The 23756-nt window shown below is 38.8% G+C and overlaps 1 protein-coding gene across 1 annotated transcript; it reads left to right on the forward strand.

The window, feature by feature from the left end:
* The first annotated feature begins 1377 nt into the window (after positions 1–1377).
* RAB12 (RAB12, member RAS oncogene family) lies at positions 1378–23336 on the forward strand. Its single transcript, XM_027650851.1, has 6 exons — positions 1378–1636; positions 13088–13148; positions 20843–20981; positions 21521–21610; positions 22519–22623; positions 22913–23336. Exons 1-6 carry the CDS (start codon positions 1393–1395, stop codon positions 23024–23026), a joined length of 753 nt encoding a protein of 250 aa, XP_027506652.1. The 5' UTR covers positions 1378–1392; the 3' UTR covers positions 23027–23336.
* The last annotated feature ends 420 nt before the right edge of the window (positions 23337–23756 follow it).

The following is a 23756-nucleotide window of genomic DNA, read 5'->3' on the forward strand; positions in this document are numbered from 1 at the left end:
TAAAAAAGGGGACCAAATTTTCTCACATCTCCACTAGCTTTCGTTTGGTGTTCAGAAGGATGCTATCTCTACCTCTAGAACTCAGCTAAAACCATGAATCCTTCCTACCTCTGCAAGAGAAGTTGTGGAAGCCCTGTCCCTGGAAGTGTTTAAGGCCAGGTTGGATGGAGCTCTAAGCAACCTGGTCTAGTGAAAGGTACCTCTGCCCATGAAAGGGGGGTTGGAACTAGATGGTCTTTAAGGTCCCTTCCAACTCAGGTCATTCTACTATTTTGTGATTCTGTGCTCTTTGCCTCTGGCTGCTGCTGAAAAATCTGTATTCTCTGAACTCTTGGAGAGTTAGAAATTTCCTCAAATATTACAATGAGTAACACTTATCCTGATAATTATTCCTTCACATGATTTATTATTCTACTTCCTCTAAAGCCATGTTTTCCTTTGCTTGGAATACAATTGAGCTGGTATTGGAGGTTGTTATGAAAAGGTCCATGCCCATGAGCCAGCGGGTACCAGGTTCAGATTTGACAGTGAAATCCAAACCTGGCTGACCCCAGCCCTGCGTGTGCTGCCACACTCAAGGGCTCTGCCCAGGGCTGGGGCCTGCTTGACTCCCTGAAGGTAAATTTAGGTGAAACAGAATCATGGAGTCACAGAATGGGTCAGGTTGGAAGGCACCACAGCAGGCCATGTGGTCCGACCTCCCTGCTTTAGCAAGGTTGTCCTAGGGAACCTTGCACAGTTTTGCGTCCAGGTGGTTCTTGAGTATCTCCAGTGAAGGATGTTCCACACCCTCTCTGGGCAATCTGTCCCAGTGCTCAGTCACCTGCACAGTAAAGAAGTTCTTCCTCATAGTCAGGTGGAACTTCCTGCGCATCAGTTTTGCCCATTGCCTCCTGTGCTATTGCTTGGCACCACGGAGAAGAGCCTGGCTCCATCCTCTTGGCACGCCCACTTTAGATATTTATACACATAAACGAGGTCCCCTCTCAGTTGTCTCAACTCGAGGCTGAACAGGCTCAAGCCCCTCAGCCTTTCCTCGCAAGCGGGACGCTCCCGCCCCCCAACCACTCCCGCTGCCAGAGACCTCGCGGTCCCGCCAGGGGCCGCTCCGGGGCGGTCGCTCCCCGCCCCCGGCACTGCGGCGCGGGCGGGACGCGGCTCCGGGGCGGCAGAGGGCGCTGCGCGGGCGGGCGCGGGCTTGGGCGCGCCGCTCCCGGCGGCGGCGGCGGCGGCGCAGTTCCCGTTCCTGTGGCTGTTCGCGTTCCCCTCGGGCAGGGCCGGGCGGCGGTCGCGTCTCGTCCTCGCTGCCCCCTCCTCCCCCTGCCTCGCAGTGGTCGGCGCCGGTGGCGGGGAGGGCGGGGAGGGAGCGCGGCGCCGCCGCATGCGTGGCTGATGGAGCCGGGCTCGGGGCTGCCGCAGCGCAGGGCGGGGGGCGGCGGGCTGGACCTCGGGGCGGGCTCGGCGGCGGGGTCGCCGGCGCTCTCCGGGGGGCAGTCCCGCCGCAGGAAGCAGCCGCCGCGCCCGGCCGACTTCAAGCTGCAGGTGATCATCATCGGGTCGCGGGGGGTGGGCAAGACCAGCCTCATGGAGCGGTTCACCGACGACACCTTCTGCGAGGCCTGCAAGTCCACCGTGGGTAAGGGAGCGCGTCCCGTCCCGTCCCGGGGGAAGGGACTGTCCTGCCCTGGGTGCTCGCAGGGCCCGGCCATGGGAACGCGGGGCTCGGTGAGGCGGCCGCCCTTCGCCGGCCCCTCTCCCGCCTTCCCGCAAGCCTGGGCGCCCCCTCCCCGCGTGCCAGGCATTTCCCTCCCAGACCTTTCCCCGCCCCGGGGTGCGCAGTGGTCCCCGTCCCCTTCCCGCCCAGCCTCCCGCCCAGCGGAGCGGCGTTGGGTCTCGCCGAGTGGGTTCCCGGGCCGTGGGAAGCTCAGGGGGTCGATGGTGCGGGAGCCCTTGGTGCCGAACTTCACAGCTCCGCTTGGAAAGATCGTGGATGCCCTAGTTATCGTTGGAAGGTCTGAGAAAGTGCTGGGTGTCCAGTTTCAGCCTTACTAACGGCAAACAGTGTAAAGGGAAATATTAGAGGTGGTTGGTAAAGCAGGCTTTTGTGCTTAAGTCTTAGATGTTGCATGTAAGGAGACAGAAGTATTTCAGGAGTTGAAAAGTTGCTCATTGTGTATCCAGCGTACTCTTCTCAGTGTATTCAGCTGCTTTTCCAGACCGCAGTTAGATTAACAGATTAACTCCAGGTGGCTGTTACGCCTTCTTCAAGAAGCCTTCTGCGATGTTAGGTCCGAGGAAGTTTTGTTTTTTGAAGAGTAGTACCTCTTGAGCACGCCGCATGTTTGGCTCCTCACACAACTCAAGAGAACCTCCTACTTCTGTAGTGTGCTGTCTTATTCATGGTTTAGTCATCTGTACAAGTCTTGGAGGTAATTTAATGCCTGCTGTCTTTTAATACACAAATGTGTAAAGGTAGGAAAACAAGCTAGTTATTCTGTTTTGTTATTAGAGTCCTGTCCTTGAAATTGAACTCTTGAGTATTGCAGAAAGGTGGTTGTTAAAGTCTGTGTCACTGGAAAATACATGGCTGAATTGTAGCTTGGAATGTGAGGAAACCTCTGATGAAAAGTGATTGTAATGCCTTTTAGAAGCTGAGTTATTACTATCCAAAACCATCTTCCTGTGACAAAATAATACATAGTTACTTATACTTTTGTTTTAATGTGTGTTTTATCCGTTTTTTAATTCTTTCCTAGGTTCTCTAGGAATCCAAATCTGATAGTGCAGATTGCACCCTTAAATTCTTTGGTTTGAAGTTGTTAACATTGTTGAAGTTAGAAAGACAATAATAGCATATCTGAGGCATTAATCCTCAAGGGATGTGTTGTAATGAAGAAATGCTGATAGCTTCTGTAGATGGGCAGATTTAATTAAATTTATGGTACAGCTGAATTAGAACTAATCATGGAATGTTTCTTAATAAATTCTCTAGGTCTAAACATTGATTTGAGCTCTCCTGTATCTTTTGCTTGACCTACATTAAGGGTTCCTTCAAGCCTGGGCTGCTCTGTGTAACTAGGGTTAGTTTCCTGCTGTGAATCTTGGGAAGTTGCTCTTGAGGAGGTGCTCTAGATCTTGGTCCAGACTTCTAGGCTGCTGCCTTGTAAGCAAAACTGATTCCCTAGATAACTGAGACAGTGATTGAAGCAGAGAAGCTTCCTTATTTTAGAGAAGAAACAGGAAATAAGTGGTGATATGCTGCTAGACAGAAGGTTATGTAATGTTTGGTGTACAAAGTGTGCCAACATAAAGCAGCATAGGGAAATCAACTTGTGCCAAAATACATGCAGAAGGACTTGACAGTAATGGCATTCTTTCAAGGTCCTCTGGCTAACTTGAGAGCTGTTGAGATTCTCCCAGGTCCATTGACTGCTAAAAGAAAGAGCTTTTCACAGTCAGCTCGCACCCTGCTTTTTTTTGCGCTGTAAGAAAAAGTAACCTCTGCTATTTACATTTAATATAGATTGAATATACCTTGCACTCCAAAACAACCTGAGTTCAGCCTTTGATACATAGTTGAAATCATAAAGCTCTTCCTTTGTCACCGCTTAACTGCAGTGGTTTTCAAGAATTGCAAGTGGAGAATGTGTTTTGAAACATCAGTGAAAACCCTGTGACTGATCCAGTTTCAGAGGAACTTATGTAAACTGAATATATTTTGAGATTAAATTTGAAAAGACTATGTAACCAAACAAAAATTTATTGAACCTACCTTATATTAGCAAAGCTGTATTTATAATGAAGTGCTAGAATATATGCTTACTTCCTTACCTTGACATTAATGGTCTCAACCTGACTTTTATGCTTGTATATTAAACTGTGGATGTATAGGACAAATAGAAAAACACCTTGAGCTTTTGGCTGAAAGTGCACAGGCTGCTCAGAAGTCTTCTCTAACAGTGTAAGAATTGCAAATGTCCTAAAACTTTTCTGTCTCCTGTCCCTAAGGGCTGTTTAGGATAATCATGCTGTGTCATTGTAGAGTGTTTCTGCTGAAAAGAGGATGTAGGGATTCAATTAAGAAAGATGCAGTATTTTAATGCTAATTTAAGAAGCCTACATTGCCAGATTGGTAAATTTTGTAATGAAAACATATCAACATGTCTTCAGTCACATCTCTGATACTGAAGTTCTTTCAAAGTGTTCAAAAATAGCTTGGCAGATTTCAGCACATTATTCATAATGGCACACAATGCGCTGTTGATCTAAAATTCTTTTGATGTATTTATTTTGGGCATTAAATTAGTTGCATAGAATATTGTGTCTATTTAATCTGTTATTTACATAGCACTGAGAATACTCAATATGCTCAAATATTTACTGATTTTTGCAAAATGTGAAATTACTTTCTCTGAGCCAGTGTTAAATCCAGAGTAGTTAACTTCTTTTCTGCAGTGGAATAATGCTTGTACCAGGGTATATTGGCATTGTATTATCTTTGTCAACAAACATAAAGCTACACGTTTTCTTTTAAAATAAAATTTGATCTCCATTTAAAATAAAATTTGATCTCCATGCACCTGCATTATTCACACAGGAGCAGAATCCAAAACTATGACTTGGAAGTTTTTCCAACTTGGCAGTTGAGACCACATATGCCGAATATGGCATGAAAAAGGGTAATGGATAAATGCTCATTGCCACATAAGAAGATCCAAGGATTGGGGCAAAGGAAAAGTGTTTACCTCTGCTTCTTCCATGACTTCCTCCCCTTACCCTACCCCAAGTAGTTCTTATCCTAAAAGGAATACATTGTAATTCAGATCTCCATAGTGGTGGTGATCTTTATAATTTATAAAATAATTTTTTAAAATGGTAGTATCTCACCCTCTTTTTCATCAGAGTGCCTTTATTTAATAATTAATGGCCTCTGTTCTCTTCCCAGTATCTGTACAAATACAACTCAGTCTCATGGTTGTGTGTCCTACATCATCCACCAAATCTTAGTTCATTGCCAGTCTACCTGCTGTTTTTCTTCCATGACAGATCTACAGAATTCCTGTACGCAGCAGTATTTCCCGTCCATCTAATTCTGCTGCAGGCATTATACTTCTCTCTGGTGTTTATTTTCTGAACCTGAGGTTCCTGCTCTCCCAAACTGGTGGCCCTGCACTGACTCACCTCTTGGGATGCTGATTCTCATGGTCCCTCAAATCAGGTTTAGCTACTCAGCTTTTCTTTTACATGCTGGCTCAGTATGTAAAGTTTTTTAAGACCTAGTCTTATCTTTCAGCTCTTTTTCACCGGGTCTAAAAGCATTCCAGGAAAGAGACCTTGCTCTTGGTAATACCAATGCGATTTCTGTGCCTCGTGCATTACTGGCTCTTGTAGCAGCTCTTCATAGGAAACTACACTACCACTTGTAGTAAACACTAAAGCTTCCTTCTGTTCTGTTTTGCAAGCAAAATCATAGGTGGAGTTTGTAGTGGGAAGGTTCGTTGTGGATCACAATGGGAATGTGGTGACCTGTGATCTGTTCTGGACTAATTGTAGCCTGAAGGATCCAGATCGGTGGCATGTAAAGGCACTGTGGTGCAAGACTCCTTTGACTTCACAGAAATGCTCTTTGACCTTGTTTCACCTCCACGTGAAATGGTGTGGAGGTTGGCAACTCCTGAGATTTACAGAGGTCCATAACTTTTCCTTCCAAGCGGTATTTTCCTTATGAGTTATTTTTAAAATACCCATCTCCGTGCAAAATTCCTAATGTCCATCAAATAAACAATAACAATAGTGAAAACTTTAGCTTTGTCTTTTATCAGAGCAATCTTAAGTAAGGCAGCTTCTGGTTTTAATATATATACATACATATATATGATATACAAATACATACATTATACTTTTATATATGTCACATATATGTGACAATTGAAACCCTTTCTTCATTCTCTTTATCCTTAAAAAATGTGGACTAACAGCATAAATGTTCAGTTTCATTCCCATAAGCTTGTCATAGAACATAATTAAATTCACTTAAAAGTATCGGGCTATTCATTGTAAAAGCATCTATTTGTCATTTTTCAGAACTGAATTTTTTCCACCCTTTCATAAGATGGCACTGAAAGTCTAGTTGGGGTGGCGAGAGGGAAGAAAGAGTAGAAATAGATGTCTCTTGCTTTACCACATCATGGCAAAGTAACAGTAAGATGTTCTTGCTTTAATCCAAAATCAGCTCTATACTCAGCATGAAAAATTTTTGCTGTTGTACAAAAAAAGAAAGTTCTGATCAGAGATAAGTACTTCTGTGAAAATTCACAGTTCTTATTGACTGTTATTGCTTTTGCATATCCAAAGTGTTTTAATACATCTGGTTTTATGTGTTGGCTTTTTGACTAGTGCAGAATAGTGTAAATAAACCGAATAAGTACATTGTTGATGGTGTGCTGCAGTGTCTTGCCAAACTACAAACCGAGGAGAGCAGGAGTCTGGAAACTCAAACAGAAAACAGTTTTGTCTTACACAAAACCTTCAGATAATTAGGGAGCATGTGTGAACCTCCTTGTTTGTCTTAGGAAATGCAACTTTTGACAGAAGCCTGTGTCCCCTGGAACCAGCCTTTTACATCTGGGAGCAGAGTAGTTACTTGTAATGGACACTCCAGAGACTCCAGAAAGTGAAAGCACCTGACAAGTCATTGTTTGCCTCTCATGTGTTAACTGTGTTTTACAGCATTTGATGTAGTCAACAATTGTTTTCTATGTGTAACCATTTGAATCCTTGTAAGTGAACAAAACTATAATTGAAAATAGAGAAATGTGGGTAGGTAATATAAATTATTGGTGTTTAGGAATAGAGTTTTGGGGAGGTATGGGGTTTTTAGTCAACAAGAGGTTGCAAAGAAAAGTAAATTTGAAGTCGACTTTGTTTTCTTCATTTGTAAACTAGATGTTAACTTCAGCTGATAGAAATAGTCAGGTACTGGGTTATATCAACACTACAGGACTGTTGGAGTACCATGTAGTCCCTAGTCAGTACATATACTGACGGTGCAAGTAAAACAACAGGCAAGATGAAGAGGCCACTTGAATGGTGTCAAATGGGCGGTTTAGTTGGTGAGGAGAGTGGAATGCAGCTGTCAAACTCAGTCTCTGCTGTGAACAGCTGGGCATGTCAGTAGCAAAGAAAATAGGGCCATATGATTCTTGGTTAGGGACTTTCTGGAAATTGTATAGCAACACTTTAACAATTAACTTCTTCTGATATCCCAAGGAGTGGGAAACTTGATACCCAAAACAAAATGATAAATTCAGTCTGATTTTGAAATAGATTCCATTTTTAAAAATCTGAATAGTACTGCTCATGAAATAACTTTATTTTTCCTCAAATTCAGTTTTCCTTTCAGGTCAGGTAGTTGTAGACCAACTTTCCTGTTCTATAATCAGAAGTTTGAAAATAAGTCTTGTTTGTGAAGGCACAGAAAGCCATATTCCTTCCAGTTTCCTCTTCCACCTCATTCTGTTTGTCAATATTTTGGTGCATGCTTTGAACTTAGTACCTTAACTAGTGTCAAAAGCCTACATTTTGTGAAAGGCTTTATAATTTTACTGTCCACAAGAATATAAAGAAATTAGAATTTCCTCCATTCTCACTGAGTTGGGATGTACCAAGCATCTGAGATGTTTAGAAGCTGTATATTGGACATTTTAAAAAATCACTTAATTCACCTTCAGAATTTACTCACTGCATGTGTATTACACCAACAGAAAAAAAAATATTTGATATCTGTTTCTTTCTAGTCTGTAGCACAGTTGCCATTCGAGATGTGGGTACACTTTTATTTTAGGCGAGTGGTCTCGAATGTCTGCATGTTAATCGTTCTAGAATTACACACTTGAAGCTCTATGGACAACATACTTTACCTGCCTCTAAAATAATCCCCAGACGGGCTTATATGTGACATAACACTAGATGCTGCCAAATCTCTTTTTATAATCTTTAAATTTATAATGTGCAGTTTGAAAGAGGTATTTCCACGTTAGTGTGTTTTAGAAACTACCTGTTTGTCCTATGGCTTCAATTAAAATAAGACACAATGGTTTCAGTTTTTTTCTGGGAACAGTTTCTGTAACCTTTTCCTGTCCTCTCTGTGTACCTTTTGTTGTTGCTTGCTTCTCCCCTACTGCCATGCAAGACTCTAGAAATCAGTATCAAAGCTACTGAGCGTCTTTTCATTGGCTTTGGCAATTTCTGGATAGGTGAAAGTATTGTATTGTTTGAGTTACAGACCAGGACTAATAAAGATGGTTGTTACTTTGAAAATCATGCAACATTGGCCTTAAACTGTAGCATAAGTAAGAAAATTTGTTTACATAATGCTGTCAGATGTCCAAATTAAATAAACTGTCGTAGTCTTCAAATCATATGTCTGTTTTAATGGTTAATTAGTATATAACCTCTGAATTTTTAAACTGATTCTGTTTCTTTAAACATGGTCTGATTATTTTTCACCGATTGAATTGCTTTGATGCAAATCACTAAAAGGCTTCTGAAAATTTAGTCCATTGGAATTGATTTTAGATGGAGGGGCTTTTTTGTGCTCTGTTTACATCTGTTTTCCCAGTTCCTCCATTAGCTTTGTTACCAGGAAATCTTGGCCACTAAAAGGTCACTCTGTGTGCATTAAGCAAAACAGTTTCCACTTCCTTTTTTTGCCACTTAGGAAAAAAAAAATTGAAAAAGTGAACATAAAATGCATAGGAAGAAGTTTATTATTTATTTCTAAACAATTTTTTTTAACTTTAAAGAGAAAGGACAGACCCAGTTGTGTGTGTTTTAGTTTGTACCTTAGTAGATAAGTTTTAGTTTCTGTTTAGAGTGAGGAGTTAATCTATTATATTTTGTTCTGGGCTAGGCTTCATATTCATGGGATTTCAGTCTCAAGTTTGGAACAGTCTCAAGTTTGGTTCAGTGACAAGATACGTCATCCTCAGTGACTTGCCCTTATCTAGAACTTCATTAGTGCGCTTCTATTTTGAGTGTCTGTTCTCTTTTAGGGCTGTTTAGTTTTGAAAAGAGTGCAGACAGGTTGTTTGGCTGTGTGTTTAATATACTTTTAAAAAACCCTTCTATTCTACTAGCCCTTTATTTTTCCTGCATGGTTTCAATTGAGCACATGTTGTAATAGACTTTCTTGTTTTCACAAAGTATATTTTTCATCTAAAGTTCATATGTTATTAACAAAAACAGTGTGCATTATATAAAATTTTGAAAATCCTGAACTAATAATCTTTTGTTACACACACCACGTAGGTGCTGCTGCATGTAATGCCTTATTTGACATAAATCTAGCCTGTGGGGAATGGGGAACAGCAGCTCATTTCCAGTTTTAAGTTGTAGGGCAAGCTGAATCAAATGTTTAAATAGATACAAAATCAGAAACACAAACCAGAGGCTGAGATTTGTATTTTTATGCCTTTTTCATTAGTTCTTACAGGATATTTGAACTTCCCAAAAAGGCCTCTCCAGTGAAAAATGAGGGTCAGAATATGCCATCCAAAACACACACACTTTTAACTCGTAAAAATAGAGGTGGTGATTCAGATTTACTTGTGGTCTGAGTTTACAATTTTAGATAAGCTGAATGCATTGGTTGCCTGTGGTCTGTGCAAGCCTGATATATAGAGGAGGCCAACTTTTAAATGGGAGGGTAGATTGTAATAAGCCCTTTGATTCCCTTAAATCACTGTGAACTGGCAAAGGGCACATTTCAGTATGATCAGAAGCACATGCACTTGTTGGCTTCACTGGCATGTGTATATTTGGTTTTTCATTGACAATAAATTAGCCAGCCGGCCTTTAAAATGCAAACTAGATAGCATGCAAACCAGCAATAGTTTGCTGGTGTTGTAGCAGCTAAAGAGAGCCTTTTAAAATCCTTTCTTTTTATAAGATAAATTGTTCAGATTAATGCAGTTGTAATTGTTGATTCTTCTAGTTTATTGAACTATATATAAAGGCATGCTGGAGTAATTGTATGGATAACAAAACTTTTCATTTAGGTATTTTCATTAACATAAGTCAAGTTAAATAATTTCTTTCACTGAACTTTTTCTTAACTCAATGCGATATTTGAAATTGAAGTGGAAAACAAATTATTGTGTTGTTGTTTTAATTGAATTACTAAATTGTATGTAAACTCGAAGCACTGGCTTTGGCAGTCTATGGTGGAACATGCTAATGAAACCTGACAGGCTTAGGAATTTGTTTCTTCGTGTGCAAAAGGAAAGCTGCCAGATTTTTTTCTTCAGTATTGGCAGACATAAAGCTTTTGATTTTGTGTTGATGCTTGCAGAGCATTACTAATTATAAAAAGCAGTTGAGCAACCTTTGCGTAGTTCTGGCACTCTGTCTGACTCAAGTGTTAAATGATTCAAACAGTTCTATAGAAGAATCTGCTTTTCCAAAACTGTTACTTGTGTACATTGTTCCTTGTAAAATTTAACAGTAGGGAAATATTTCATAGTATGAATTTAAGATAATTAATAGAAAGATCTGCCTTTGAAATAAGAATGCTGTTGACATTTATTTTGAAACTATCTCTTTAATATGTAGGCTTTTTTCATACTTTGTTTAATTCATATATTGTGCCCACTAGTTCCAGAAAGTCCCAAGTTGAAAATGTACTTTATTGTAACAGTTGGATCTTCTTTCCATAGTTCATTATTTATTTTTCTTTTTTAAAAATACAACAAAAGCTCTTTGTTTCTTTGTTTGTGTAAGGCAGCAGTGTTTAAACCACTTCTGTAAAAATAAAAATATTTTAGTTTTGTAATTATTGGAACTTACATGAAATCCCTGTGGCATTTTTTAATACTCAGTTTGTGATCAGAGATGATTTAGACTTTTTTCCTTTACACAGCAGAATTGTATTCTCTCAGCATTCACATCAAGCCCCTCTACAAGTAAAATCGTCAGCCTGAGACAAGTATACCCACCTGTATGAGCATTGTAGATTCTTTTTTTCTATTTATGTTTCTGTGGGAGAGAAAAGGAAGATTTTTTTTTTAATACACATGAATGGCAAATCATTTAGAAAGTTGTGTATGGCAGAGTGGCAGGATTGGGAATTGGGCTTGGGATGATGGGAGAAGTTTGAAGCAAGCAATTTCAGTTAATACTGATCATCTCCTTATCAAGTAAAGTTACTCTTTTGTTGTAGAAAAAGCTGTGACCCTTAGGGAAAATGTTTTTGTAGTTTAAATGCATTTATATAGAGGAAATCTTAAAACCATAGAAATGGTTCTGTGTTTCTTTAAAAAAACTCATTAATAGAAAAGCAGTAATTACAGAAATTCCTATTTCACACACTTTGGATAGTAGAACATAGCTGGATCGTTTCTCTTCTGCTTTTACACCAACACAGATGGTCGTTTTTCAGAAGTGTAGAAAAAGATTTCTTGAAGTTGGGATTAATAAATGCTCTGAAATGTTAATAATTCTAATATTTTTCTCAATTTGCATATGAATGCTTGAAAATTGCCTTTTAAATTTTAGACTGTGTAGTACAAATCAGTTTAACTCTTTAGCTCCTGGGGCTTGAATGAGATACATCTTGGTAAACGAAGTGCAAGCATTGTGTGTCCTGATTAGCACTCCAAGAATTGTGAATAAGTGTGCTAGGCACTGTTAAGGACATGGAGAAGGAGGACAAATGTCCTGGTGGTGACCATTACTTTTATCACTGCGTAATGTGCAACTGCAAACTGTTTGAAGGGATTTTTGTTTAAGAGAATAAAGGTCAGTGATCTTTCTGTTTATTTCATCTGGCTGAACAATGTCCACCTGCTTTACAAACTAAAAGTATGGACGTAAGGGCCAAGTTCAGTCCTTTCTGTCAAAGTTACAATTCAGTCTCAACTCCTAACAATATCAGCAGGGACACTCAGCTTTTACCAAGGGTAGACATTGACAAAATGTGTAGGTTTTGTTAAAGAAAATAAAAATGATTTTTCCTCCTCAGTTTCATTCCTATTCTTAGTGTACAATTGTATGTGAAATACCAAAAGTGTTTCCAACACACGATGCTTCTGCACTTCTGTGTGAGTTCTAAGTGTACTGTTCTGAACCATGTCTTCTTATTTCTCCCTTTTTGATTTAGCACTGTTAGAAGGGATGGTGAAGTTTAGAAGGAAGAACTGAAGCAAAAATCTTCCTGCAAATGTATACTAAAATGAACAGGTTCAGAGTCTACAAATATGCTAGGGCATTTATTCCCTGAAATATTCTTGTAGTTAAGGTGGTAATCTTTTGTGTCTAGGTATTGTTTGACCATAGTATGTCTTATCTGTTGATAGCCAGCACTATTATTTTTTATAGAAGATAGATCTCTCTGTATAACAAAGTCTTCATGGTTCTATCTTTGATATTTAGCATGCATTCAGAATGTGACTGGATTTGAGATGATCAGTAAAAGCACCATACAGGTATAAAATAAATTTTAAAAGTCAAATACCCTCTTTAAATCTAAGAAGTTTGCTAATAAATATTTGCAGGAGTTAAGAATGACATTGCTGACAAACTTCTTCATAAACCAGCCATAGTTGCAGCACTTCTACAACAGCACTTAGCAGATGCTAAGCATCTATTCTGGAAGCCAGACATATATTGTTCCTGCTTCACAAACAGCAGAAGTGATGTGGAGGGATTGTTTTTGCTCCATGCCTCCCGGGCATCTGTGCCAGTTGGAAGTAGAGCAGGCTTGTCCTTGACAGTCAAGGTGAACAGGGGAGAAACAAACATACTGTGCCTATTGTTTTACTGTTATGTTGGGTTTACCTGCTGCTGGAAATTTTGCACAAAGTGGAAGCTTTATGTTGTGATGCCACCAAATTGGATGGCTCACAAGCTATATAGTGGTTATCAAATCCCCATAATGTTCCTGAGTTGACCCATAGTGGTGCAAACCCTTCTGCTTATTGAGACTTACAAGTTGATATATTTTAAAAAAAGGTATCAAAAAATAATAATTACACCCTCATTACTTTTGCTTCTTATTCCTCCTTTTCTGTTTACTGTATTTTATTTATAGGTGTTGATTTTAAAATCAAAACAGTAGAGCTAAGAGGAAAGAAAATTAGATTACAAATCTGGTAAGTAAAACAAATGTGCAACCAGCAGTATGTTTTAATTTTATGTTCTAGCATGAATTAATATGCTTGTCTAATACTCCTATTAACTGTTATAAGCTGGTTTAGCTCTTACCCTACTACTCCTCTCCTCCATTCCCACAAGACTTAAGCAAAACCAAATAGCTCTTATATTTTTGTGTGGGTAAAGGAGGAGAAGGAGAGATAAAGTTAGAAGTAGGGCATGAATGTAATTACTGAAATATTAATGCATCACAGACGACTCGAGCCCCTTTTCCTAGAAGAATGACATCACCTACAGAAGAAATAGGAGTTCTACAAACAACAAAAGGTGACTGTGCTAAATAGACACTAGAGAAAGTACACTTTGTTTTCTTTATTTTTCTGGACTGATTAAAACTGACCTTCATTGTAACAGCAATTTTAAAACAACTGTGAAGTATTTTCTAAACTGTTTTTCTAAAACTTGGTATAGGCAATGCTGTTTCTTTGATGCTGTTTGAAATAACTTCAAAGTTCAGGGCATTCGAGACTTAAGTAAATTATATCCGCTCTAAACAGTGTGGGAAAATGGTTCTCCATGTTAGTGATTAATATGGGTTTTATTGTTTAGAAGTTATTGAGTTTAACAACTCCTTTGTTTTGTGGAGTAGTACAATACATAAACATTACTATGAGAGAATAAACCAGCTATGTTCTATACATTAACCTTGTATACTACTATGTAGAAGCTTAGCTTTGGTTTATTAACAGTGTATGATGCATAATTGGCATTGTAGTTAAACTGTTTAAGCTGCTAACAATCCATAGAGGGGGGGAAAAAGCTCTAAATATTCTTGTTGTTACACTTTTGGGATATTCTGATGGTTTGTCGTTCTTAACTACATGGATGCAGTGAATTCAGCTTACTAACTCCTCTTGGCAGGTCACCATCAACTCTGTCTGTCACACCATGTGTCTGTCTTGCTTCCCTCTGAGTTAACTGCTGCTTCATCTTTGGTCTCATCAGTCACCTAACACTTGAATGTTAGTGGCATGTCTTCATTCATCTGTCCCTGTTTGGAAACCTATGACCACAAGACTGGCAGTTGAGCCAGCAATTGTTAGCCAGGGTCTGCTGGAGCTGACAGAGGTAACAAAAAATTCTGATGTGGAAATACTACTGTATGCCTAATATGAATGCTTGCTGTGAAATGTGGTAAGCTGATACAAAAAAATTCTCCTGTTGAATAACTACATTATAGGAGAGAAGTTTTATTTTAAAAGAGGTGTTTAAACCATTATTTTCCACATATTGAGAATATGCTAGTAGGATATAGGAAACTTAAAACTAAAAGTTGAAAGATTGCTAAATTGTGATGATTACTCCTATGTGGAGCCCTGCTACAATGGCAAGGAAAACACAATGTAATGAGATAATATTTTAAAATATGATAAAATCCACAAACACAACATCCTCCTCCTAAGTGTCACTTCATCTCCAGCTGTGGCTGTTAAAATGTTGTTCTTATACTGAATCTTTAAAACTGTCTTGGCTTACTTCCAGTTTTTTAGAAAAGCAATTAGATAAGCACTCCTTTTGCTAATTTATGCTGAATTTTGTTGTGTATTTTGTTGGACCTGTTTATAAACTCTTATTAACACAGAATCACAGAATTATTTAGGTTGGAAAAGACCCTTAAGATTAATAAGTCCAACTTATAACCCATTGCTTATAACCCAACTTATAACCATGTCCCTAAGTGTCATATCTAAATGTCTCTTAAGGTGACTCAGCCACTGCCCTGGGCAGCCTGTTCCAGTGCTTGACAGCCCTTATGGTGAAGAGGTTTATTTTCCTAATATCCAATCTAAACCTTCCCTGGCACAACTTGAAGCCGTTTCCTTTTGTCCTGTCACTGGTTACTTGGTAGAAGAGGCTGCCCCCAGCTGGCTACAACCTCCTTTCTGGTAGTTGTAGAGAGGGATAAGGTCTCCCTTGAGCCTCCTTTTCTCCAGGCTAAACAACCCCAGCTCCCTCAGCTCTTTATTGTATCTTCAATTGTTAGATTGAAGAGGAAAGCAATTTAGTAAGTCAAACACTTGGAAGTTAAAAATGCAGACTGCAATTGCATGGCTAATCATAAGTCAGTCTCTTTTCATACCTACACAGTGACAGAATTTAGGTTGCCTCATACTTCCTGGTAGTTTTACATATAATTGCAGTAACTTTACTAAAAAAAATGTTTTATTCAGTGAACAGATAATTTCTGAACTTTATGTTTATTTGCTTTCTTAAAATGACTAAAGTTATGTTTTGAAGCATCAGGGTTTGTTTTTTTTTTTATTTAGCCATTTGATGATTCTACTTTAAAAGTCAAACAAGAACAGTTTAAAAAAAGTTTAAATTTGGTATTTTTATGGTCACTTGACCTGTTTCTCCACTGACCACTCTGTCAGCAGAATGTTTTCCATAGAGCTCTACCGCTTGTTCTACCACTTGAGTTTATCAAAAGATATATTAATGTAGTGCCATGTTGAATATTTCAATCAATTGGGTCTGCAAAACGTCCTTTTTAAAGCAGCTGTCACACCTGCTGCTTTTAGTAGAGTAGTATACAAAAGGACTTGTCACCTGTATTCCCTTTATAATGCAATACCATGCCCTAAGGATCACAGAGGCGTCTCCTCTCACCTCTAGCTTTACCTGTTCCTATCTGGTCCCTGCTCCCCCTGTTTCCATGACTTTCAGTCAGGAAACAACCTTGTACTTCTTAGATTATGCAATGATAGAGCACCACTGAGGACAGAGAGTAGTGTCCATCTTTTCTGTGCTACCTGGAACAGTAGTAGTGCCCCTTGCATTGCCAAAAGTAGTGGGATGCGGTAATTAAGGTCCTGCATCACAGTTCTTGGCTGAAACAAGTTCCTGTGTTCTATAAAAAGTAATGCATGCGTGCAGCTCAGGCCATGGGGTAGAGTAACCAGAACTACTGGATAGTTCAAGTGTCTAAGTGAATCCAGGCATCTGTGAATCAGCGCTTTTTCAAAGCTGGAAACCCAGACCAAATAATAGCTCCACATTGATGCTTTGAAGCATAGATGTGCTGGGAGTTGCTCAGTAGGACAGTAAGGTGTCCGACTGTGCCCTCTTAACGTGAGTCATCTGGGCACTCATTCACACAAGCAGCTGACATGACCAGCAGTCACTTCCAGCCTTCCCTCAGAAAGGACCTGGTTGCTGGAAGCAGTGGTGCCCTGCCATTGCACCGAGTTCCCTGCTGGAGCCAAAGGGGCTCTCTACCTCTACAGGCCTAATGCCCTAGGTAGCCGGTGTCCTGGCAACAAAACAGTCTTGATTTGCTTCTGAAGGTTGTTTTAAAGTGGTGCATTCTCAGTTCACATTCTGCCGGCTCTGTGGTCTAAGGATCAGTTGTCTTGGAAAATCCTTGTCCTGGAGTATAACAGAATGTAGTTCCTTTTGTTCAGTACCTCTGAAATACATTATTTATATAATAAAAGATCTTAAGTATCTTTCTGGTTTATGGGAGGAAAAAAACTCATCTTGACAAGTAGAATTAACCTCTAAAATTACTTTAAAGCATTTTTTAAAATACTGCCTGTAGGTTCCATAAAAGCATAGAGCATGTGAGTGTTAAATTAGTGTTAAATTTTTATTAAAGTTTTAAAAATATTTTCCCTTCTATTGCCACTTCACACCACCACTCATAAAAAAGTAATTTAAGTACAGAGCCAGAGACAGTTTTGAGTCTGTCCATGTGTTTGTTTCAACTGGTGTAGATAGACACAGAGAACATTTATGTAAAAGAAAAATTATCCAAACATATTTTAATTAACTGTATTTGTATTGTATTTTATGCAGTATGACATAGAATATGACATATCAACGCTTGAAAATGGGCTTTGTGTGATTTTTTTAATTTCTTTTGTTTGATGTAATGTATGTTTGTATTTTATGTCTAATTTCTGTTTTGGAAGCAGAAAAACAATCAATCGGTTGGATTCTGTAATTGCAGAGTATAGCTGGTCAAGGAGGCATTCACTGTATGTTTCTGATTACAATTTAGAAATACTAGTATTTTTCCTTTAGAAAATTTTCTTGAAAAAATCAAAAGGCTTTTAGCATTTAAAAAAGAGAAATCTGATGGTTTGTTGTTGGGTTTTTTTTCAGTTATGCTAGATCATTGTTTAAGTTGTAGTAACTTATTATTTGGACTTCTGGAGTTTGAATTAAATTCAACTGACTTAGGCTATTGCGTTGATTCTGACCAGAGCAAATAAAGGACTAGTAGCACTTAGTATCACTTAGGAAGTTGATGAAGTTATGTACTGTTAGCCCAGTTAAATAGTGGTCATCTCTTCTTCCACCTTTGCATTAGTGCTTCAGTAGTTATCCTTAGTAAAATATTCCAGCTGCAGGAGTCTAATACATGGATGAAAATAGTGTAGCAAACTATTGCTCCAGCACTGCACATGAAAGGAAGGCATTTGAAGTTGGATATGCTTTTAACGGTAGCTCTCCATTGAGGGTTGTGATTTTTTCCTGAATATTGGAAGGATTTACTGCACATTTGTGTGAAAAATAAGATGAAAATGGGATTTTTCCATGCAAAAGATCATGTTATTCTTCTCAAACTGCAGTTTACTTAGGTAACTTGGGGTTGCATTCTAAACTTACTTATTGCAGAAATAGTTTTTCAGTTTTCACCTTACTGTTTGACAGCAAATGCAATTTTAGGGTAATGCTAGAGATCACAAATTCAGCTTATTTTCTTCCACTTCTCAAAGGATATCACGTTTACAATCAGAAACCTGCTGACTGGTTTCATTTCAACCTGTGGCAGCAGTAGAGGTTGTGTGAAGTGTGGAGAAGTCGATGACTTAAAGCAAGGCAGAGAAAGTCAGCCATAATCCACAGTAATTGGCACGACTGGCAGGTGTCAGTCAGTAGCCATCTGGCCATTTATTTTAAGTGGTGGGCAGCCAGGCTGTCCATGGGTGTTTTAAACTGGGCACAGCATGTGGTGTGTCCTGAATAGCCAGCAAGCGAGACTACAAGTTGTGTGACGTTTGGGTGAAGGACCTACACAAATGGGAGCACAGGATCTGAGGGTGCAGCAACCTAGGAATACCATAAACTTTTAAAGAGCCCGGGGGTGTTATAGAGTGAGGAGAAGCTGATAGTACCAGGTGGACTTGGCGATACAGCACTTAGCAAACTAGGGGAAATGTGGAGTTGGAGATAGCTGGAGTGGGAGAGTTGCATAATGTTGTGTAGTTTTCTTTGTTGCTTACTTAACCAGTGTGCTGATGACTGACTTCAGGGAGGGTAGGTGAACATTAGTGTGTTTATTTCCCCTCTGTTTTTATAATGTATGGACTCAGTGGTCTGGTACCCTGGTGGCCCCTCTGTGATGGAGTTGCTGAAGCTCCTTAGCAGTCACCTGGAGGCACAGACAGGTGACTTTGAAACACCCTCTTTATTTCTGTGTTCCAACAGAGGTACAGAAAAGAGGGAAAAGACTGGCCAGGAAAAAAAGCAAAACAAAACCCAAAACCAAACAAAAAACCAACCCACAAAAAAACCCCCAATGACAACAAAAGCAGCTTTTCCCATTATTCTGGACAAAGCTAAAATTGTTATATTCTTCTGCATGAGGTATACCCTTCCACCTGCCATCCTAGTTAAGTCTGCTCAGAGTGATGGAACCAAAGGTATCCAATCCTCAATATACTTGATCAGTAGGCTGGATTAGCAACAGATGGCAGAATTCTGAGAATTCTGTTCATAAGCACTAGAGCAATGTTATCCATATGTGGAAAATCAACGGTTCATACTAGAATTTTTAAATTTTTCATGGAATGAACGTCCAAAGGACCTTCCATAAATAAATCTGACCATAGCCAAGAAGTAATGGAAAATAAAGTAGAGTTACTTGCTCTAATACTTATTATATGTATTTTCAGCTGCCAGAACTTGTATTGCTTTAATAAAAATGCCTCTAGTGATAAGAAAGCAACCAATTAACCATCTAAAACTGGCCTGCAATACTACTAGTGCATGACCTTATTGAGACAGGCTACCTGTTTTCACCTTCTGTAGGTTCCCAAAGGTTTGTATGAATGTAATTCTGAAGTTCTGAGAATGGGATTTGAATAACAATCAAATAAAAATGGATGTGATAGGAATTTGTTCTCTTCTGCCTCATGTTGCAATGTCATTGGCTTGCAGTGAAATATAAGTCAATATGTTTCCACAGGCTATGAAGCAGAGGTTCAAAATCTTTTTCTAGTGGACACTGCTTTGCTTTGTGAATTCATTGCCACATATTTTTTGCTATCAAGTACGCTTGTGGCAATTTGAAGAGAAAGTTAAGTACTTCACTTTTAAACTTGCTTTTTTGAAATTCCTAAAGATTTCATGAAGAGTAAGATAGGTTTGCGGTAGTTTGTTCTACTGCTTGTTGTGTACAGGCCTTAAAAGGATTAAATCTTTGGGACAATCGATGTGGCATTTTGTGAACACACTTCTTTTTTTTTTGGTAACAAGTGTTTCAGGTCTCCATTGTTAATCTCATTCCCAAATTCATTCTCCTCCTTCTCCTTTTGTCTAAAATGTGACTGTTGAAGAGGGTTCACGTTGAACTTTTGAGTCCAAACACAAATGTGCACATTTTTCTCCATCCGCTCTTAATTTTGGTCCATCTTCTGACTTGGTCTAAGTAAAATTTCAAAATTATCCGTTTAATCTGGGGGCTGAACTCAAGCAACAAATGCTTGATCACTTTAAGGCGCCATATAACTTCTTTTCCAGTTGAGATGCCAGTCACATTTTAGGACTTGAGGTATGCACCAGCTATATTTTTACTATAACTGCCAAAAATCTTCCCTAAGCAGTCTTGATAAAATTAAAAGCAGTGCACGGGTTTTCATGGTTCAGTAAAAAATTATGCTTCTGTCTCATCTACTTTGGAACAGAAGCCATAGCTAGTATGGGTGACTTAGTGTCATTGCTGGCTAATAATCTCCAGTGTAAATGCACCCTGTCTGAAATACCTACAGTGCTGACAGTGAGCATGGAAATGTTATTTGAACGCCTCAGATAAGTAGATGCAAGTGTGAAAGCCAGGTATCTACTTTCAAAACTTGTACCAATTGGTGATTGCTTATTCTTTTCATTGACTTCTGTGACAGTAGCTTCTGAAGTAGTTTCAGAACTGTGGCTGAATTGCTGTGGTTGATCCAAAAAGACTCTGAAAGCTCAAATCAAAATGATCAGTGCATTGCTTGTGTTATAGTTGGGTGTCTGGATGTATCCATTTATTTTTTCATTTTTTTCAGGGCTATTAAAAAAACAAACCAAAACAAGGGACCACAAAACAAAAAACAAACTCCAGCAATGCAAAACCAGCTTTATCTGCTGGTACATTTTCATTGGACAGCTTCATTCTCAGACACATGTAGAAATGTTTGGTGGCCTTTCTTGGTGAAGTTAGTATGGGATAAATAGTTCTAATATGAAAACTTTTAATGATTGAAAGTACTACTCCATTTTTTTCTCTGAAATTCACACATACAGGAGGAAATGTAGAGTGTCTAATGAGTGTGGGGGTGTTACTATTAAAATGTAAAAAAAGTTGTTCTGTACTTTGCAAATTGGTGAAATGTTTGTGCCAATGTTTGCTGCTGCTTCTTAGGGACACAGCAGGTCAGGAGAGATTCAACAGCATTACCTCAGCATATTACAGAAGTGCCAAGGGAATTATTTTGGTGTATGATATCACCAAGAAGGAAACATTTGACGATTTACCAAAATGGATGAAAATGATTGATAAGGTATGCCTTAAGTATTTTCTTTTTACATGCTTTTTTCAAGAAGCATTTTTTTCCCTCAGAGAAATCTCTGTCAGACATTTTACAGCATTGAGTTAGGATTTTTAAACTACTTCCAGTTGATTTTCACTAGATTCTTTTAGCTAGGATTTAACATTAATTTGGTTTTGTTGCAAAATGGTTGTCCGTTCCTAATTCCTTGAACTAGAATTGTCCCAGCTAGAAGTGTCAGTGGAATTCTGTAACATTACTCATTTACCTGTGCAGTAAAGGGAGGGGGGTTATTTCCTTTCTGTGAAATGAGGTCATTATGTTCATTCTTAGATAAACTGGAACAGCTAGTTCTCAAGTCATGTTTTAAAGATGGAATTTAAAAATTGAAGTTAAAAATTTTTGAAATAATTTTTGGGAAGAACATTTACATATAAACTGATTTGGTGTGCTTCCCCATTTAGTAGAGGAATTGCCCTTTTTTGTATTGTGTTTGCGTTACAAAATCTTACGTTTCTAAGTTTAGTTAATTAAAAATGTTTTAATTACAGTATGCTTCAGAAGATGCAGAGCTTCTATTAGTTGGAAATAAACTGGACTGTGAAGTTGATCGAGAGATTACTCGACAGCAGGGAGAGAAGGTAAGGACAGGTCTAGAAACAAAGCTGCTGTGGCACTGCTGTTGATGGTCCATGGCTGCTCTTGTTCAGACTGTTAGTTGTAGAGAGCATATTGAGAGTGGTGTTGATCTGGCAAAATTCCTATGGTATTTGCTGCTATGGAACGTGCAGTTTATATATGTTCCTGCTGGAGCAGTATGATCTAAAGAAAGTAAGCTGTAAGTAGGCTTACACTATACAGTAGTGTTGGAGATACCCCTTTCTGGGCTCTGAAAGTGAAGACTTGAATCACAAATGAAGATACCTTTACTCAGGACATGTTTGCGAGCCTTCTTTCAGTACTGGTTTTGGACAGGCAACAGCCCTGCTTGGTTACTTAGCTCACCTTTGTTTTCATTTTTGTTATGTTCTCTTGCAACTCCAAAAGTGTTAGAGAGTACAGGAGTGACAAGCAGTCAAGGTACTCATATCATTAGTGTGATACTCATCTTCATCAGGACAATATCAGTATGGGCATACACAAACATTTGGAAGTGAAGTGTTTTCTACCAGAGAGTCAAGGCTAATTCTTACATCCCTTTTCTGCATTTTGAATAATAAGGTTCAGATTAACTCTTCTGAAAAGTTATTACTTTTTGTCTGCAGCAATCTTGTGTCAACTGAATATGTGAATTTCTCAGATTTAAGTCTGGAAAAATGCAGAACACTTCCCAATAAACCAATTTTAAGCAAAAATTAGCTGTATGTTGCAGTATTTGCTGTACCATGCAGATTCAGGATTATTATTTGAATTAGACTTTAGTCACAGATTTGGGGAAAGTTGTGTGTTTGATTTTTTCTTAAGGTTTTATGGGGAGGGCAGGTATATTTGCTGATTTTTGCAGTTTGTGCATATCTTCATGGAGTTATTTTATTTTCTCTCCCATCAGTTTGCACAGCAAATAACCGGGATGCGGTTCTGTGAAGCAAGTGCCAAGGATAATTTTAATGTGGATGAAATATTTCTAAAACTTGTTGATGACATTCTGAAGAAGGTAAAATACCAGGTGGTAGTTCCTCTGACCACATAAATGGTCGATGTTTAAATAATGATTGCACATGCTTGGGAGGACATAGAGGGCAAGTACAGACTGTCACGTGAAATTTTTGGATAACATGTAGCGGGCATGATGTAGTTCGCAGACTGCTGACAGATGTATTTCACTAATAAGATCCAAAAGATCCTTAAATTGAGGCTTTGGCTGACCGTGAACTCCTGAAACGAGTTCTTTGTGCTGAGTTCTATGCAGATGACTGTTACAGGTGATTTTTCTTTTCTTTAAGATGCCACTGGATGTTATAAGAAATGAGTTGTCCAACAGTATCCTGTCCCTGCAGCCAGAGCCAGAAATCCCACCAGAACTGCCTCCTCCAAGGCCACATGTCCGTTGCTGTTGACTTGTTACTTCCTACAGAGTGAAAAATAGGAGCAGGAGGGTAAAGAAAGTATCTGTACTACTCTGCACTACAATCATTTGGCAGTTTCTTGTTGCACTTTGTTATTCAAGTCAGAGCTACACACTAACTTGTAAATATGCAAATATGCAATCCTATGTAGGATTCAACTATAACATTAATTATTACCCCTCTCCCTCACGATGATGTTTTGTTCATTGCCCCAGTGTTATAAATACTGTACAGTCGTTGGGGGTTTGCCACACATCCCGTTGAGGAGAAGGAGAAATTAAATCTATACCTATTCTTGACATAAATGTTGTAATAGTTCTTTGTTATTATAAACAGGCAGGCAGAAGCTCTTCTGGTATGAAGATAAGTATATGGTGCTTTGCTAACTATTTTAAAGACAAATTTTTTAAAAACAGAGGACTTTATGTACAAAGCTTCCATAATGGGCGTTATGTTTCCTTTTAATGTAGTGAAAACACTTTTTGGCTGTAGCATCCTCTGCTGACTGGATTTATTGAAAAGCTAAGTTTAATTTTTGGCAGTCTTCTATTTATTTTGTTTAATGCTGCACCCTTTCTTTGTGTACCAAGACATCACATCTGGTGCAGATCTAAGATTGCACTTTGAAATAGCATATATAATTTTCTGCATAAACATAAACTTGGGTTACAAGAATCACTACGTTTCAATAAAAGAATGGATATATATTCAAGGTCTAAAA

The sequence above is a fragment of the Corapipo altera genome, unplaced genomic scaffold (genome assembly GCF_003945725.1).
Source record: "Corapipo altera isolate COAL_440 unplaced genomic scaffold, ASM394572v1 24, whole genome shotgun sequence".
Lineage (NCBI taxonomy): Eukaryota > Metazoa > Chordata > Aves > Passeriformes > Pipridae > Corapipo > Corapipo altera.